We start from the raw sequence: 18,514 nt of genomic DNA, 5'->3' as shown, positions 1-18,514 counted from the left end.
TACACAGCGCTGTTGTTGATAAATACCAGCTACATTTTAATGAGCAACATCGTAATCGTGAGTCATCAGTGTCCCAATGTTTAGTGGATCAAAATCCTTGCTAGTGTCCGAATTTGTGTTAAAAATATTCTGATTGACAACATAGGGAACTAGGGAGTGGAATAAGAAATGTACAGGATGGCATACTATACTACTCTTTGTAACATTTCTGCAGTATGAACATTGTTCTCAGAATATGAATTGTTTGTATGGATGGAATATCCAAAATGTGAAGTATACCAGAGCGCACTACATGGAATAGTGTATTCTACAATGCAATGTGCTTGACAACAATGCTCTATTTCAAGTGTGAAGAAAGAATCAGACGCAACATCAAATGCTAGCATCTTTTTCTTGATAATCAGACAGCCAAAAGTTAAAACATTTAGATAAAAATATCCAAAATGATGACCGGAAGATTTAAACATGCAAATGTGACAACAATGAAGCACACTTCTACATTAAACTGCTTTAAACAGTTTATTGTTGCATAATTTTTTTGTTTCACTTATTAATGTTTTAAATATACAGTATATACTGAGCAATATTCGTTAAGTAGTAAATTAGTATTTCATTTCAAAACTAGCATCTGTTTGTATTGGAAAGCTTGCTTGGAATATGTGCTTACTAAACAGCATATTCTGTATACTGCTTACTTAAAATAGTATGTGAAATAGTATGCAACAATAAATGTACACTGTCTGGCCAAAGAAAAGTAAAATACTCTAATATTTCGTTGGACTTCCTTTAGCTTTGATTACGGCGTCCATTTGTCAAAGCATTGTTTCAACAACCTTATGCAACGTCACAACATTTATTTCCATCCAGAGTTGCATTCATTTTTGGCCGAGATCTTTTATTGATGACGGGAGAGTCGAACCACTCTGTACAGTCTTCTCCAGCACATCCCAAAGACTTTCAATGGGGTTAAGGTCAGGACTCTGTGGTGGCCAATTCATGTGTGAAAATGATTCCTCATGCTCCCTGGACTACTCTTTCACAATTTGAGCCTCATGAATCTTGGCATTGTCATCCTGGAATATGCCCCTGCTGTCAGGGAAGAAAAATCCATTGACTGGATAACCTGGTCATTCAGTACATTCAAGTAGTCATCTGACTTCATTTTATTGCCACATAACGTTTCTGAGCCTAGACCTGACCAATTGAAGCAAACCCAGATCATTACACCTCCACAACATAAGCCTCCAGAGGCTTGTACAGTGTGCACTATGCATGATGGGTGCATTTCTTCTGTGAAGTTGATGGTTCAGCACTATCCTTTCAGGTTTTAATAATGCGTTGGAAAGTTCTTAACTCAATTCCCGTGATTTCAGCAATCTCCTTAGTTGTTTTCTTTGTTTGCTGCAGGCCAATAATTTGCCCATTCTGAAACACAGTAACATATTTTCCACGACCACGATACTGTCTTCCGACATGGTTGTTTAAGAAATGAGAAGCTACACACTACATCAGTTAGATTTAAAATAATTGTTGCCAGCTGAAACATATAAATCACTGCAATAATGATCCAATCATAGACTCTAAAGTATCTGCTTATTTAAATCCAAATGGCAACTTTTTTTTTTTTTTTTGGTCAAGCAGTGTAGTATGCTACACTGTTTTCACATTGACCTCATTACATGGCATGGCATTCAGCAAATGGCATCAAGTTATCTTCTTGATTGTCTCATTAATGATTATTTTGCATTTTTAATCCAATTTTGTGTAAAAATGTGTTAGACTGAGTCAAGAAAGAAATAATAACCATCACAACAATAGATGATATTCCTTTCGGTTCATTTGTGACACCTGAAATGGAAGGTCAGTTGGAGCGCATTGAATTGTTGTAGGTCATCAGAGTATTCCATGCATATAAAAATTCACATACTGCCTACTGCAAAACATAGTATGAGTAGTATGGTGGTAGGTCTATGCTCTTCTGAACATACAAAGAGAAAGAGATGATGTAATGACAAGCTGTCTTAGCAATGTTGCAGTGTATCTCTTTCTGTGTGTGTGTGTGTGTGTGTGTGTAGGAGGTAGATTTAAATTACTTTCTGCAGGTAGAGAATCATTCCCTTCAGCACAGCATAAAACTTCTTCCAGCCTCTGCGTCCTCTCGGGGCTGGAGAGAGAGAGAGAGAGAGAGAGAGAGAGAGAGAGAGAGAGAGAGTGAGCGAGCGTGAGAGAGAGAGAGAGCGAGAAAATAATAAAGACAGACTCCACTAATGAGCTGTAGTGCTGCTCTCTGCAGCACAAACCGAGGAAAGAATATCTCATACACAACACTATCAATCAAGAATAAACTACACCACAAGATACAACCTAATTGTTTTAATTACAGATTGTATTATTAAACAGAATGTGATATTTGCAGGTCATAAATAATGATGATTTATCACATTCCTATACACTGTTTACCTTCTTATTTTTTATATGTTTGTATATGTTTATATTAGGGCTGTCAATCGATAATTTTTTTTTTATTGAATTAATTACATGGTGTGCTGATTAATCAAATACATTACATCATATACTGTACATATTTTGTGGCAGCAGACAGGTAAAGCATTTAGACAATACAAAAAGTGGCTTTAAAAGCGAAAATGTTGTTTGTTTTATTTCCATATCATTGAACATAACCCTATTATTAACCTACTCCCTCTGCTCTATTTTTAATTGTTGGTCAATGTACTCGTGTCAAATGGATGCTTTTGGAGTGTCTCACTTTGGTTGTGTTGCATCTCACTAGTTTTCAGCTTCTCTAGTCTTAAACACTGTTTTTATTATGCTGTGTCAAGCTAAACGTAGTTTGAAACTTTGAAAAATGCATCTCGAGATCCCTGCATTCTGTTGTGCTCGGTCCAGCTATCTTTGAGCGCAAGAGTGTGTCATCTGTGGAAGGCTGTGCTGTTTGCTCTCGTTGGTTTGACGAGGCATGTTGTCTGTACAGCTGGAGATGCGCTGACTGCCCTTTACTGCCACAGATTCACAAAAACATCAAGGTGGTACATCAAGCTTGAATTGCTACAATGGTAAAAACATACCTTATTAAGGAATTTACACACTGGTCGGGGGACTAATCGATTGCGTTATATTTCGAACGTGTTTTTTTCATATAGTTAATCATACTAAATTCAAATGTATAAACATTTAAATAAATGTTTACAATTTGTTGCTTATATTGTTATGGACAAAACATAAAGGACAGGAAATGATGGGAAAATGAAGGGGAATAATACCAGGAAATGGTCACAAGATGTATTCGAACTTGTGCTGCCTGCATGAGCACCATGGCTCTGACCATAATTTTTTTGGATTTATAGCGAAAGCATGATTTTGCAGATAGTAGTGTTTGACCGATAAGGTTTTTCTTTATGTCGATGCAGATACCTAGATTGCAGGGTGGATGATATAATGGCAATATATTCATGATAAACTAAAGAGAATTCGGGGCTCTCTATCGACATCTGTGGTTGAAACATAAAATTGCAAGTTACTTGCAGAAGAACATTGTTGTTTTTTACATCAGTTGTGCTAAGCTATTCAGCACGAATAAATCTCATGGTTTGAAGAGTACCTGTGGTTGCCTGTGATTGATGTTTTAAAGTCGGAAAAATATGACGTCTAAGTTAGTTTGTAGTAGGGGTGGGCGACATAAGCAAAAATTTATCGCAGTATTTTTGGTCAATAACGATATATCATAATATACAATTTTTTTTTTTTGAAACCGATTCAAAAACATACAAAAAAATGAATGTGAATGCGCGCAAGTGCACCCAAGGCCATTAGAAAAAGGCACCTTTTAATAATGCAAAAATAATGCCATTATTTATAATCGTCCTGGCCGATACATCAAACTATCAATACAAAATGCACACACACTTACTGCGTTTGCCATCCGTGTCTGCGTGGCTTTTTCGTGTCAGAACCCCGTGTTTATACGTTGCAGCATTGAGTACGAGTGGTATGGCGATGAAAGGGTTACTGCTATCTGTTACCCTGACAACCCGTTTCCCCCCCGCCTCGCACTGCCCGTCCACCAGCTCCGACAGGCTCTTTCTCAACTCCTCTTCCTCGCTGCAGAAAATAGTGGGATTAATCACACATACACACTCAGAATACATGCACTTGTACAGGTATTGTGAGCTACACACAGATTAGCCCCAGAAGTCACATGATAATGTGAGCGCTCCTGGGAATGATATTGGTTACTCACATCGCCCACTCCAGCTTTTCGTTCTTTATTGAGTTATAGAGCACCTAAACCAGGACAGAGACAAACGAGACCATTAATACCGTATGTCTGAAACAGCAACAGCAATACAACCACACAAACACTATGAGCCTTTTGTGAAAGGAAAGACTGGTGCTGATTTCAAACAGGCATTGCACATGGGACCGAACACATGAAAGAATATGCTCTTGAATCTAATTTAAACACAATTTAAGCACAAATGCCTCTTCTTTGTTGCATTCTGGGATACAATTATATCATTGTCATTATGTTGTTATGTGTGTTTAGTGTGTGCTTTAATGAAGTCAGGTTTGGTGAAACAAACACATGTATAAACATGTATGTGTGGAAATCTAAGCTCTGTTCCCTATTCTAGTGAGCTGCATCACTGCCTACTGCCTACATAGGCATCTCTGTTCACCAGGGCAGCATCTTAACCAACATCCAACCGTAATGGAACCTCATAGGTGACACAAATAGCGCTCCGCACGGGAGATGCAACTTACTGTTGATTTTAGTATCGTTTGATATTAGCATGTTGCTAAGCTAATGGTTCGATACTCTAATAAGCATAAAAGCACACACAAATATTGGGTAAAACAATGCACATCGTTTCAAAGCAGCTTTGTAGAAAATCACGCCTTAAATAATTTTTAATCATACAATCATTTTTATCGATACGTTTCACAAGTGAGTGAAATAGATGTTTTTTTTATTATTATTTTTCTCGACTTGTCCACCATCTTGGATTTATTTTTCTCTCAAGCTTACGACAGTATGGAGCACCTTAGAGGACAGGGAGGGAATTACATCTCTGAAACAGTTTTGTGTTCCCTCGCAATAGTTTCCATTTCCTCACAAAAAGTTTTGCATTCCCTCTCAATAATTTTGCGTTCCCTCACAAAATGTTTTAAGTTCCCTCACAAAACTTTTTGCGTTTCCATGCAATAAGTTTTGCGTTCCCTCACAAAAAAATTTCCGTTCCTTTTCAATAAGTTTTGTGTTCCCTCACAATAGTTTTGCGTAACCTCGCAACAAGCTGTCTTGAAAGAACGCAAAACTTTTTATGAGGGAATGGAAACTCTTGCAAGGGAACAACATTTTTTTGTGTTGGAATGCAAAACTGTTCCCACCAAGGGCATAGGTTTTGCTTGAACATTGGGGGGGGAGGGGGGTTGTACTTACTTGTTTTGATTACTGGGAGTGTGGGGTTTACAAAAACTGCATTCCCTCGCAATAGTTTTGTGTTCCCCCACAAAAAGTTTTGCATTTCCTTGCAATAAGTTTTGTTCTCTCGCAATAGTTTACGTTCCCTCAAAAAAATTTTGTGATTACATTACGAGTTTTGCGTTCCTTCACAAAAAGTTTTGCGTTCCCTAGCAATAGTTTTGCGTTCCTTCACAAAAAGTTTTGCGTTCCCTTGCAATACGTTTTGTGTTCCCTCACAATAGTTTTGTTTTCCCCTTGCAATAAGTTTTGCGTTCCCTCGCAACACCTTTATCCCATAACAAGAGTTGAGTATTTGTAGTAAAACCATAGTTCCCTATCTGTCACTCACTCAACATTGTGTCGATGCAGTGACACAAGGGGTCACTCTTGGGAGCCCGAAACACCTCTGATCTTTGAAAAAAGGCCAATGAGAATTGGCGAGTGGAATTTGCATGCCACTCCCCCGGACATACAGGTATAAAAGGAGCTGGTATGCAACCACTCATTCAGAATTTCTCTTCGGAGCCGAGCGGTTGCATTCAGTGCACTGAATACAATACCTCTAGAAAAACTCACCTCGCTAAAGACTGCTGGATTTGACGGTGCATTTCAGCGGCTTCTCCCCCTCTGTGCCTGTGCAGTGCAGAGAACGCCCCTGGGCGCTTCGGCAGAGTAAAAAAATAGTATATTCTGAAAAGAGTATATTTTCCATTCATAAAAGAGCGGCACACACGGAATGTCTTTTTAAAGATGCCTTTCCGTTTGTGTGTTATTCCTGTTTGCGGTGGCTATCTCTCCGCTTCCGATGGCTGTCTTACGTGTTTGGGCGCTGCCCACGCGGAGACATCGTTCGTGGATGGATCATGTCCTCATTGTGAGAATATGACCATGGCAACGTTGCGGTCGCGGCTTGCATTAGTAAGAAAGCAAGCCACCCCAGCGGCTCCCCGCCTCGGTCCTTCTACCTACGGGTATGAGGCCGTGCCGGTTAGCACTGGGAGCGATTTGGGGACCTCAATGGGACCACCTCCACTGGGTATCCCCCCACGGACCTCCCATTCCCCAGCACACTCGCTTGCCCCGATCACGTGCTCGGACGAGATCGCCGGATCATCTCAGGATGGGTTCGACATCTCGTTTGGCGCCCCGGAAGATGATGATTTATCGAGCACAGCATTGGAGAGCGGGCTCGTCCCGTCTGACGCTGAGGCTTCGGCTGGGCTTCCTCCTTCGGGAATGGTCGGCCAGTCTCAGGCCGACGCGGAAATGACGGACATGCTTTCCCAGGCGGCTGCAAGCGTCGGACTAGAGTGGAATCCTCCACTCTCCCCTGAACCCTCATGGCTCGACGATTGGTTCCTGGGCTCGGGGCGCCGCTCACAGATGCACCCCACCCCTGTTCCTTTCTTCCTGGAAGTGCATGAGGAGCTGATGAGGTCATGGGAGGCACCATTTACTACCCGGTCCCGAACTTTCAGCTCGCCGCTCTCACTACCCTCAATGGTGGAGCGACCAGGGGGTATTCGGTGATCCCCCAGGTGGAAAAGAGGCCGTAGCTCCCATCTAAGGAGTGTAGGTTTACCTCATCTCTGACGGCTAAGGCCTACAGTGCCACTGGACAAGCCGCCTCCGCCCTGCACCCCATGGCTCTCATGCAAGTACACCAAGCCAAGGCACTAAAAGAACTGCACGAGTGTAGTTCTGACCTGGGATTGATGCAGGAACTGCACTCGGCGACCGACCTCGCTCTCCGGGCGACGAAGGTCACAGCGCGGTCTCTCGGACAGGCGATGTCCACTCTCATGGTCCAGGAGCGCCACCTCTGGCTCAACTTGGTAGAGATGCAAGAGGCCGACAAGGCACGGTTCCTTGACGCCCCCATCTCCCAAGTTGGCCTGTTTGGCGACACCGTCGAGGACTTTGCCCAGCAGTGAAGAAGCAGACGGAGGCTATAAAGCACATCCTGCCCCGGCGCGGCTCAAGATCCCGCACCCCATCTGCTCGTCGCCAAGGGCGTCTCCCGGCCCTAGCATGCAGCCCATTGCAGGAAGCAGACACCCCCTGTCTCATGGCCAGCCACCAAGAACCCGAGGAAGGCTTCGAAGCGCCCCTGAGATGGGCGACCCAGGGGCAAGGAGACCCATCTCTTTGGAGCTGGTGCACAGACCACTCCATCCCCAGGTGGAGGGGCGGGAGGAGAATCTTTTGTTTCCTTTTTCACCGCATGCCCCAGAGGTTGCGGTACCCAAAGGTTCAGCAAAAGAGCAGTTTCCTTGTTTCCTGGGTCACATGTCTGGTGTGCACGGCCGTCGTCACGACCGCCGTCCACCATTCCTTTTTGGCAGGGTTGGCGCTCCAGTGGTGTACCCCCCGCCCCTGGGCGCCCAGCTGTGGCACGAATACCCCCTCATGGGATTAGTGCCTATGGACCTCGGGGATGAGACTCCTCCTCTCCCCTCCTCAGCCAATCTCATGGTGGGCGGCAGGAGCCAGGTAAGTGCTTTGATGTCCCTCAACTCAGCACAGCCATGGGGCTCGAGTCCCCTTAATGTGGCACCTCGAGCTCCGCCCTGCCACGAGGCCCCACCTGCCGGTACGTCTGACACGATTATCCCCTTGGTCCCCCTCGCCCGGAGTTTGGACGCGTGGCTCGCGCTTTCCAACCCATCGCGATGGCTGACCCAGACCGTCCGACTCGGCTACGCGATTCAGTTTGCCTTTTGCCCGCCCAGGTTTAGCAGCGTCCGCTTCACTTCGGTGAAGGGCGAGAACGCCGCTACTTTGCGTGCGGAGATCGCGACCCTCCTGAGCAAGGGTGCGATAGAGCCTGTCTCTACAGCCGAGATGAGGAAAGGGTTCTACAGCCCTTACTTCATCGTACCAAAGAAAGGCGATGGGTTGCGACCAATCTTGGACCTGCGAGTACTGAACCGGGCCTTGCACAGACTCCCGATCAAGATGCTGATGCAAAAACGCATTCTAGCGAGCGTCTGACATCTAGATTGGTTTGCGGCGGTAGACCTGAAGGACGCGTACTTCCACGTCTACCTCGACACAGACCCTTCCTACGGTTTGCCTTCGAGGGCCAGGCGTACCAGTACAAGTTCCTCCCCTTCGGCCTGTCCTTGTCCCCTTGCGTCTTCACGAAGTTTGCGGAGGCAGCCCTTGCCCCACTAAGGGAAGTGGGCATCCGCATTCTCAACTATCTCGATGACTGGCTGAACTTAGCTCACACTTGAGAGTTGCTATGCACACACAGGGACCTCGTGCTTCGACACCTCAGCCGACTGGGGCTTCGGGTCAGCTGGGAAAAGTGCAAGCTCTCCCCGGTTCAGAGCATCTCTTTTCTTGGTCTGGAGTTGGACTCAGTCTCAATGACAGTGCATCTCATGAACGAACGTGCTCAGTCGGTGCTGAACTGTCTGAAGGCGTTCAGACGTAGGACAGCGGTTCTACTGAAACTTTTTCAGAGGCTCCTGGGGCATATGGCATCCTCAGCGACGGCCACACCACTCGGGTTGATGCATATGAGACCGCTTCAGCACTGGCTTCAGACTTGAGTCCTGAGATGGGCATGGTGCCACGGGACACATCGCGTGGCCATCACGCTGATCTGTCACTGCCTCTTCATCCCTTGGACGGACCTGGTATTTCTATGGGCAGGGGTTCCCCTAGAGCAGGTCTCCAGATGCGTCATGGTTACAACAGACGCCTCCAAGATGGGCTGGGGTGCCATATGCAATGGGCACACAGCCGCCGGTTCTGCGTTGGCACACCAACTGCCTAGAGTTGTTGGCAGTACTGCTCGCCTTGTGGAGGTTTCAGCTGTTGATCCAGGGCAAACACGTGTTGGTCCGGTCGGACAACACAGCGACGGTAGCTTACATCAACCGCCAAGGCGGTCTACGCTCCCATCGCATGTCACAACTCGCCCACCATCTCCTCCTCTGGAGTCAGCAGCGCCTCAAGTCGCTACGAGCCACTCACATCCCAGGCGACCTCAACACCACAGCGGACGTGCTGTCACGTCAGGTTACCCTCAGGGGAGAGTGGAGACTCCACCCTCAGGTGGTCCAGCTGATTTGGAGTCGATTCGGTCAAGCACAGGTAGACCTGTTTGCTTCCCGGGAATCCTCCCACTGCCCGCTTTGGTACACCCTGACCGAGGCACCTCTCGGTATAGACGTGTTGGCACACAGCTGGCCCCCTGGTTTACGCAAGTATGCGTTTCCCCCAGTGAGCCTACTTGTACAGACCCTGTGCAAGGTCAGGGAGGACGGGGAGCAGGTCATCCTAGTAGCACCCTACTGACCCACCCAGACATGGTTCTCGGATCTCACGCTCCTCGCGACAGCCCCCCCCGGCGAGTTCCCCTGAGGAAGGACCTTCTTTCTCAGGGACGGGGCACCATCTGGCACCCGTGACCAGACCTCTGGAATCTCCACATCTGGCCCTTAGACGGGACGTGGAGGACTTAAGTGGCCTACCGCCCACGGTGATAGACATGATCACTCAGTCTAGGGCTTCCTCTACGAGGCGCCTGTATACCTTGATGTGCCATCTGTTCGCTAAGTGGTGTTCTTCCTGACGGGAAGACCCCCAGAAATGTGCAGTCGGATTGGTGCTTTCCTTTCTGCAGGAGAGGTTGGAGGGGTGGCTGTCCCCCTCCACCTGGAAGGTGTATGTAGCCGCTATTTCGGCTCATCACGATGCAGTAGATGGTAAGTACTTGTGGAAGCACGACTTGATCATCAGGTTCCTGAGAGGTGCTGGGAGGTTGAACCCCTCTAGACCACACCTCGTTCCCCTGTGCAACCTCTCTGTAGCCCTTCAGGGTCTACAGGGAGCTCCCTTTGAGCCCTTGGAGTCAGCTGAGCTTAAGGCACTCTCTTTCAAGACTGCCCTCCTGACTGCACTCACTTCCATCAAGAGGGTAGGGGATCTGCAAGCATTCTCTGTCAGCGAATCGTGCCTGGAGTTCGGTCCGGGTTACTCTAATGTGATCCTGAGACCCCGACCGGGCTGTGTACCCAAGGTTCCTATGACCCCTTTTAGGGATCAGGTGGTGAACCTGCAAGTGCTGCCCCAGGAGGAGGCAGACCCAGCTTTGGCGTTGCTGTGTCCGGTGCGAGCTTTACGCATCTATTTGGATCACACGCAGAGCTTTAGAAGCTCCGAGCAGCTCTTTGTCTGCTTTGGCGGACAGCGGAAAGGAAGCGCTGTCTCCAAACAGAGGATCACCCACTGGATCATTGACGCCATCACTATGGCATATCAAGCTAAGGACGTGCCACTCCCTGCGGGGTTACGAGCCCACTCTACCAGGAGTGTGGCAGCCTCCTGGGCCCTGGCCAGTGGCGTCTCTTTGGTAGACATCTGCAGAGCAGCGGGCTGGGCAACACCCAACACCTTTGCGAGGTTCTACAATCTCCGGGTTGAGTCGGTTTCGTCCTGTGTAGTGGCAGGCACAAGCAGGCAAGTTCCGGGACAGCTGGCCGGGTGTACCACTTGCGCATAGCGCCTTTCCCTTCCCTCGAGGGGAAGACGTGCGCTCTTGACTCCCAGTAGTGTTCACAGACTGTGATCCCTGGATGACTTTCCTCCTTAGCCCTGTGGCAGTCGAGTTTGCGAAGAAACTCGCTGCCGGCTGAGTAAGTGCGCTGGTAAGGCCCTGTACTGAGGTAGGTGCTCTGCATGCGGTGGTTCCCCATAGGAAACCCCATGTGTTATATCTTCCATAAAATCGTTTCCCTCTTGGTAAACTACGTCTTCCTTGAGCAGAGGGCCCTCTGCTCCGGTCGCCATGCTTGTAGAAACTCCTCCCCCCTTGGGTAGGACCTACCATGCGACTCTCCACATGACATACTTCCAACAAGACCCGGTAAGATGTATTTCCACTTGAAGTACCCCCCCCCCCGAGACGTTGTGTCCCTCTTGCCACAACGCTGAACTACCCGCTGAAATGGCTGGGACCTGGTCTCGGCTCCTCAGCACAAAACCTGAATGAGTGGTTGCATACCAGCTCCTTTTATACCCGTATGTCTGGGGGAGTGGCATGCAAATTCCACTCGCCAATTCTCATTGGCCTTTTTTCAAAGATCAGAGGTGTTTCGGGCTCCCAAGAGTGACCCCTAGTGTCACTACATCGACACAACTTCTCGTTCTCTCCATCAGTGAACGGAGGTTACGAAAGTAACCAGGATGTAATCACAAAATGTACCATGGTTTTATTTAACCATGATATTTGTAGTAAAACCATAGTAATAATACAGTAAACCATAACTATGGTAATGAAAATCATAATAATTCTGCCAAAAAATAAAAAACCTGGTTACTACAGTTTTACTATAGTAATGCCATGGTTAATTTTGGTACAAGTTTGGTTTTCAAAACAATGGTTTACACCAAAAAACATGCCCTTATGAAAATTAACTATGGTTTTATTATAGCAATCATAAAAATGGTATTAAAAACCATAGTACATTAACCGCAAATTAACTGTGTTACTATAGTAAAACTAACCATGTTTTTTTTTTTAGGAAGAATTATGATTTTTATGACCATAGATTAGGGTTTTGTGTATTATTTTAACAACAAATATCTTGATGAAAATATGTCTACTATACTCAAACCATGGTGAATTTGTGGTTATAATAGTTGTACCAAATATTACAGTTTAGCCATGGTTATTGTAGTAAAATCATGGTTAATTATCATGAGTGATTGATAAAGCTATTGCGAGGGAATGCAAAACGATTTCAGAAAATAAATTCCCTCCCTATCCTCTAAGAGGCTCTGTATAACAGTGCATTCTGGGATTGATTTATCCACAGAGGATACAAACAATGCCGCCTTAGAATTGGACACAAATGTGTTATCTTAGTAGGCAGCATATTTAAGTTTCCTTAATACCTTAAAATGCTGCCTCAGTGAGCAGCTCACTAGGTTCTCTCTCTTAAAATAGGCTTCTTCCTCTTACTATTGGATTACTGCAGTAATAATATGATAGAAAAAAGCAGCAACTACACTACCGGTCAAAAGTTTTGAAACACTTACTCATTCTTTATTATAATTTTTTTCACATTTAGAATAATAGTAAAGTCATCAAAACTATGGAGTAACATAAATGGAACTATGGGAATTATGTTGTGACTAAACAAAATCCAAAATAAATCAAAACTGTGTTATATTTTAGCATCTTCAAAGTAGTCACCCTTTGCCTAGAATTTGTACACATGTACTCTTGACATTTTCTCAACCAACTTCTTGATGTATCACACTGGGATGCTTTTTAAACAGTATTGAAGGAGTTCCCATCTATGTTGGACACTTATTGGCTGCTTTTCTGTATTATTTGGTCCAATTAAATTTTAGATTTATAATGAAATAAATTAATATAGTGGCACAATTATATTTTTGTCTTCAAAACTAATTTCAAACATTTAAACATACGCCTTCAGATCAAAAGATTTTTAAGATCATGAGAAACATTTCAGTCAAGTGTTTCAAAACTTTTGACCGGCAGTGTACGTTTCTGCTGTGTTCCCAAAGATTACCTTGAGTAATTCTTTGGGAAAATCTTTGCTGTCATTGAGGCCGTCCAGATTGCTAATGAACTGCTGACATGACATCTTCTTCCCAATGTTCTGAAAAACAACACATTAACACAATATAATGTTATAACAAGACATATGTAAATCAGAAAGACATGTATAAATTAATAATCACTGATGCAAACAACTGATGGAAATCTTGCAAAAACGTACTACAGTAACCATAGTTCTTGTTACTACAATACAAACCCTGGATTTATTATTTATTTTTCTGCACCACAAAAGGTGTAGTGGGTGATGGCCTAGGTGTTGCTGTGCGGTTGCTAAGATGTTTTGAGAAATTTAGATTTGTGTTGCTATGAAAGAAATATTCTAAAAAGCTTCAATATTCAATAGACATTCAATAGAGATTCAATGTTAATGTATTCTTATTTTACAGTATAACAATTGTGCAGTGGTCCCAAAAGTAGTAACTGTCTTACCATTGGTATTTGGGAAGAAACTATGGTTACCATAGTAAATTGAGGATACATATTGAAAACTGAGTGGTTACAAAACCTGGAAAAGTGTAACAATCCAGATAAAATTACAGAGGCGATAAAAAGCTTTTAAGTCTATATCGGGCCAAATCCACGATTTCTAATATACACGCAGTTCACAAAATCATCAGCGGATGGCAGTAGCACATCAGACCCAGACTAAAGGCCAAACTAAAATAAGCAGCACAACAACAATTTCTCAGTCTGCCTGGCTCCCACCTACCACACAGATCTACTTTAGATGAATAATATTCCACAAATGATGGATGAAAACAGATTCTGAAAACACATTAAAGCTGAAGCCATTAAAAGAGAAGAGAAAAACACAGAAGAAGAAAAATGAGAGGGAAGCACTTACCACCTGCCACAAAGTGAGTTAGATGGGGAAGAGACAAAGAAAGAAAAAAGAAATGGAGAGAGACATGTTTAGGTCCAAGTCATAGAGAAATGCAGTAGAACTGATCAGAGTCTTATTTATGAAAATGACAATGACACTTTAAGGTACATGTTGGGTAAGGGAGGTAAGGTAAAACATTGAGAGAGAGTTTGTGTTGTTGCCATGTTAATTATCAGGCAGATACACAAAGTTCTGGATCTAATTTTCCTTCATCTATACACACCCAGTTGGCCCACATACACTGAAGGCATGTAACGATACACAAATGTTAAAATACTATATGATGCAGAAGCCTCACAATAAGAAGAGATTATTAAAAAATAAATAAAAAATGGCACCCACACATTTTTTATTTATTAAACTTATTCAAGGATTCGACATAAATGTATTTTACATTTTAAGTGACACTGTGTCTGACATTGGCAACAGAAAGCAGAGCTCTATAATAAAGTCACTTAAAAAACAGCACTGCATTTATCAGAAGATTGTCATGTAGTTTGTCTACATTCAAGTCATTTTAGTTTGAACAGAACTTTTCACAATGCACATCGTTTTAAAGCAGCTTTGTAGAAAATCATGCCTTAAAGTCTTAAAGCCCCCAGTGAGCAAGCTAAAGGTGACTGTGGCATAGAAAAAAACTCCTTTAAATGGTTAGTGGAAAAAAAAAACCTTGAGAGGAACCTATCATCTGGCTTTACATTATATATACATAATACAATGTTATTTAGTGGTTTGAGCAAAAACCGATTAACACACTTAATTTTTTGCCCTCTTCCCATTTTCACTTTGCATGTAAACTTAAGCAGTCTTACCGGCTTATCCAATGCATGCAAGTGTTGTGCTCATAGCATTTACATTTCGACGTCAAAAGCAGAGAGTAATAAGTCTCATGTATCCGCAGGTTTCTTACGTTGTCGTTTTTTGGAATAAGCTAGTTATCAGCGACTTGCTGTGCATGTGATCACGCTCAGTGTCGGCTGGGAGAGGCTGGCTGTTCATTGCAACTTGCTGCTGCTCTTTCTGCCTCGCAAATACACCGATTTGCATGGTATTGTCGGCGTAAATAAAATGACATGTTTGAAGTACTGTAGCACTGGGACATGACACCGTTGTTTGGCAAATTCGTCAAGCTGTAATGCTACAATCTACTTGGCATTTGACATCGGTCTTCGAGCTCTCAACTCGCCTATGTAGACTAGTCGCTCTGTTTTCCTTTGAGCGCTCAGCGCCGCCTCTCCAGCGAGGAGACTGTTTCGCAGCTCCCAATGTTGCATTGCTTGGTTTTAATCACACTTATGTATTTATTTATGTATCGTTCGATACATGTGATATCAAATCGAGATTGTCGTATTGTACAATACAATAAGTTGCTGAAATGTCGTGAAAGAGTGTTTTATTTGGAAAGCATTACATTCTGTTTTAAAAGTTCTATATTACATGGCTCACTGGAATACTTGATTCTGATTGCTCTATCATTGCAATATGCATTTAAATATTTTCGTATTGTGATCACTACACCGTATAATTGACCGTTGTCTCAGGCAACCAATTTCCTACATAGATGTGCTAGTTTCATGTTTCTCATATCACTTTTTCTTCTCACATAATAATGGTGCATTCGTGGCATTTCGGAATTATCGTAATTATGAGATTCCGATTTGTAAAAAGTGTTCGTGTCTTGGTAGAGTTTGTTATTACAACTTGACAGTTGTGACTTCATGTATAAAGAACCAATAAGTGAGTATATATTATTAACATTGTTAATATTATTATTTTTATTGTATTTTTTTATTTGTAAACTCAAATTAATATAAAATTAACAATTTAAAGTCAAATTAATGGTAGCATTAGAGTTATAGCTCATGAAATTAACATTGCCATAGTATAATTTAAAAAAATGCTAGAACATCAACTAGCATTTTTCAATAAATGGAAACCGTTGTTTCAAATGTGTTGGTAAATCTTACCACCTTCCTGAAAATCAAACTGAAAATACCTTGTATACTATCTAATTTGTATACTAATGGGGCAGTGGTAGCTCAGCGGTTAAGGCTCTGGGTTACTGATCAGAAGGTCAGGGGTTCAAGCCCCAGCACCGCCAAGATGCCACTGTTGGGCCCTTGAGCAAGGCCCTTGACCCTATCTGCTCCAGGGGTGCTGTATCATGGCTGACCCTGCACTCTGACCCCAGCCTAGCTGGGATATGTGAAAAAGAAGAATTTCACTGTATATGTGCAAATGTATAATGTGTGATAAATAAAGAAAATTATATTAATTATTATAAGTAACTGTAATCTGATTATGAGCATTTTCAAATGTAATCTGGTTACAAGCACTTGATTTTAGTAATTTGATTACTTAATTCAGATAACATGTAATCGGTTACTACCCAGCAATGTGATTCGGTATAGTGCACTAACGTAGCACAGTTCAATTAAAACCCTACTCGTAAGCATCATTTATTTATTTTGACGTTATTGTCTGTCAAGACAGCTGGTCATTATTGCAAAACAAAATATTTGTATACAAACTTGTTTGTACATATTTGTGTACAAATATCTGATAAACATTTAAAGAGAGGGTTCACGTACATTCTAAATCTTAAACGCCGGAAACAGCTGCTGAATGGCATCTGAAAATACTTCAGGGAATGCTTTAGTTTCATCTTGCTTGCACAACACACACACGCACACACAACAAAGCTTCCGCAGAACCCTTCTACAAAATTGAGCCTACAAAGTTAGCATAAAATAGCAAAAGGTGGCAGTGCCAAAGACATTCTATGGGCAGTTTTAATGGATGTCTATGGAGGAGATGCTTCGTTGTGTTGAATAAACTGTTTTTTATCTCATTTAATGAATTGTCTGCTAATCTTCAACATGTTTTACACTAAACAATACTTTTGGAATGAATTATGTGTGGAGTTTACTACAATAAAATGTATGTTTTATAAGAGAAATCACAGACTATTTTGTGACAGGTAGGTGTCAGATTACGGCTCTCCTCATTAATTTGTGTGGTATCCACAAACGGTGACTTACTGCCGTAATACGCTAGTTGACCGTTATGCTCCCTCCTATGGTAAAAGCGCGGAGGTTGTTCTCTCAGTAAATAATAGAATCTCTGGCTTCAGTGTCAGAGATAAAATGATGGAGAAACGAGCTCTTAGTGCTATCTGATGTACAAAACAAGCCCAGAAGGGAGTTGTAATCGAAATCAAGTATTTTTCAGCCATGTAAGGCACATTACCACAGAAGCACGTCAAGTCTTAACTTTCACCAAAACCAAGAATGAGACGTTTTGGCTACAAGCGCTTTTAATGGTGAGTTCAAAGCAGCACTTGATGCTGGCATTGATGCTCTGATGCAAATCATGAACATGGCTTCATGATTGCTGCAGCAAAGCGGATATCCACAGTCTACTGGCAGATTAATATTGTGGAGGATAAGAGTTTAAGAGATTTAATGCCCCTACCACCCCTGGAGTCGTGGTTAAGACGCTGACTACCACCCCTGGAGTCGCGAGTTCGAATCCAGGGCATGCTGAGTGACTCCAGCCAGGTCTCCTAAGCAACCAAATTGGCCCGGTTGCTAGGGAGGGTAGAGTCACATGGGTAACCTCCTCATGGTCGCTATAATGTGGTTTGCTCTTGGTGGAGCGCGGGGTGAGTTGTGCATGGATGCCACGGAGAATAGCGTGAAGCCTCCACATACGCTATGTCTCTGCACATTGGGAATTGGGCATTCCAAATTGGGTAAAAAAAAAAAGAGAGAGAGATTCAATGCCCATTGCAATGAAAATGCAACCTATGTGAGGAACTACTTCTTTCAATTAGTCAAACTCCCACTTAGACTTTGGGAAACATTTAATGTTACTTGAATTGGTGTTATTTTAGTGCATTTCTATCTTTATACTGTGGAAGCCTTTGTTTGGAAAATGTTAATAAAGCATTATATTATTACGAATTGTTTTGTTTTATTTCCTAAGATGGAATTAAATGCATTTTAACAGGAAAATAGGTATATATAGTGTCTGTGGTGATGTGGCCGTGGCCGAGCGACGTCTGTGGAGAGCGGTAAGGATTGACATCTGTGGGAAATCACCTCTAACAGCTGGTTTGTGTTGCAGTGAGAGCTGGAGGGGGTTAAAATGGCAGTCCAAACCACTGGAGGAGAGAGACGCATGCAGAAGAGTGATTGTGTGTGAATTGTTGCTGAAAAGCAAAACTCTTTGTGTGTAGACTGAAAAGTTTGGAAATAAAGATTTACGTTTAATTGTTTGCCCGGCTCCTGCATCCTCCTTCAAAGAAAGTCAGAGAACTGTCACAGTGTCAAATTTGAGCACTTACCAAAATCTGCAATTAATCACGATTAACTACAAAAAACTTGAATAATCACAATTAAAAATTGTACTTGACTGACAGCACTGAAACGCACACGTCGTATAGTAATGTGAGCGTACTATCAGGACAGGAAGACTGATAAAAATCATAATTGTATGCTCAAGATGCCAGATCAAGCCTAGATTATCATTTACAAGG

General features: G+C 43.2%; 1 protein-coding gene across 2 annotated transcripts in view; it reads right to left on the bottom strand.

The window, feature by feature from the left end:
- psd2 (pleckstrin and Sec7 domain containing 2) overlaps positions 1-18,514 on the bottom strand; it is an 82,135-nt gene that overhangs the window by 11,452 nt on the left and 52,169 nt on the right. For both annotated transcript variants that reach the window (XM_051649276.1, XM_051649278.1), the window contains 4 exons: positions 13,042-13,131; positions 4,259-4,302; positions 3,929-4,119; positions 2,094-2,164 (listed from right to left, as the gene is read on the bottom strand). In XM_051649276.1, the coding sequence (XP_051505236.1) occupies positions 2,094-2,164; positions 3,929-4,119; positions 4,259-4,302; positions 13,042-13,131 (396 nt within the window). The remainder of the gene's footprint in view (positions 1-2,093; positions 2,165-3,928; positions 4,120-4,258; positions 4,303-13,041; positions 13,132-18,514) is intronic.

This window comes from Myxocyprinus asiaticus, chromosome 22 (genome assembly GCF_019703515.2).
Source record: "Myxocyprinus asiaticus isolate MX2 ecotype Aquarium Trade chromosome 22, UBuf_Myxa_2, whole genome shotgun sequence".
Taxonomy (NCBI): Eukaryota; Metazoa; Chordata; class Actinopteri; order Cypriniformes; family Catostomidae; genus Myxocyprinus; species Myxocyprinus asiaticus.
The sequence above is the reverse complement of the archived record's forward strand: the minus strand, read 5'-3'. Positions and strand labels throughout refer to the sequence as shown.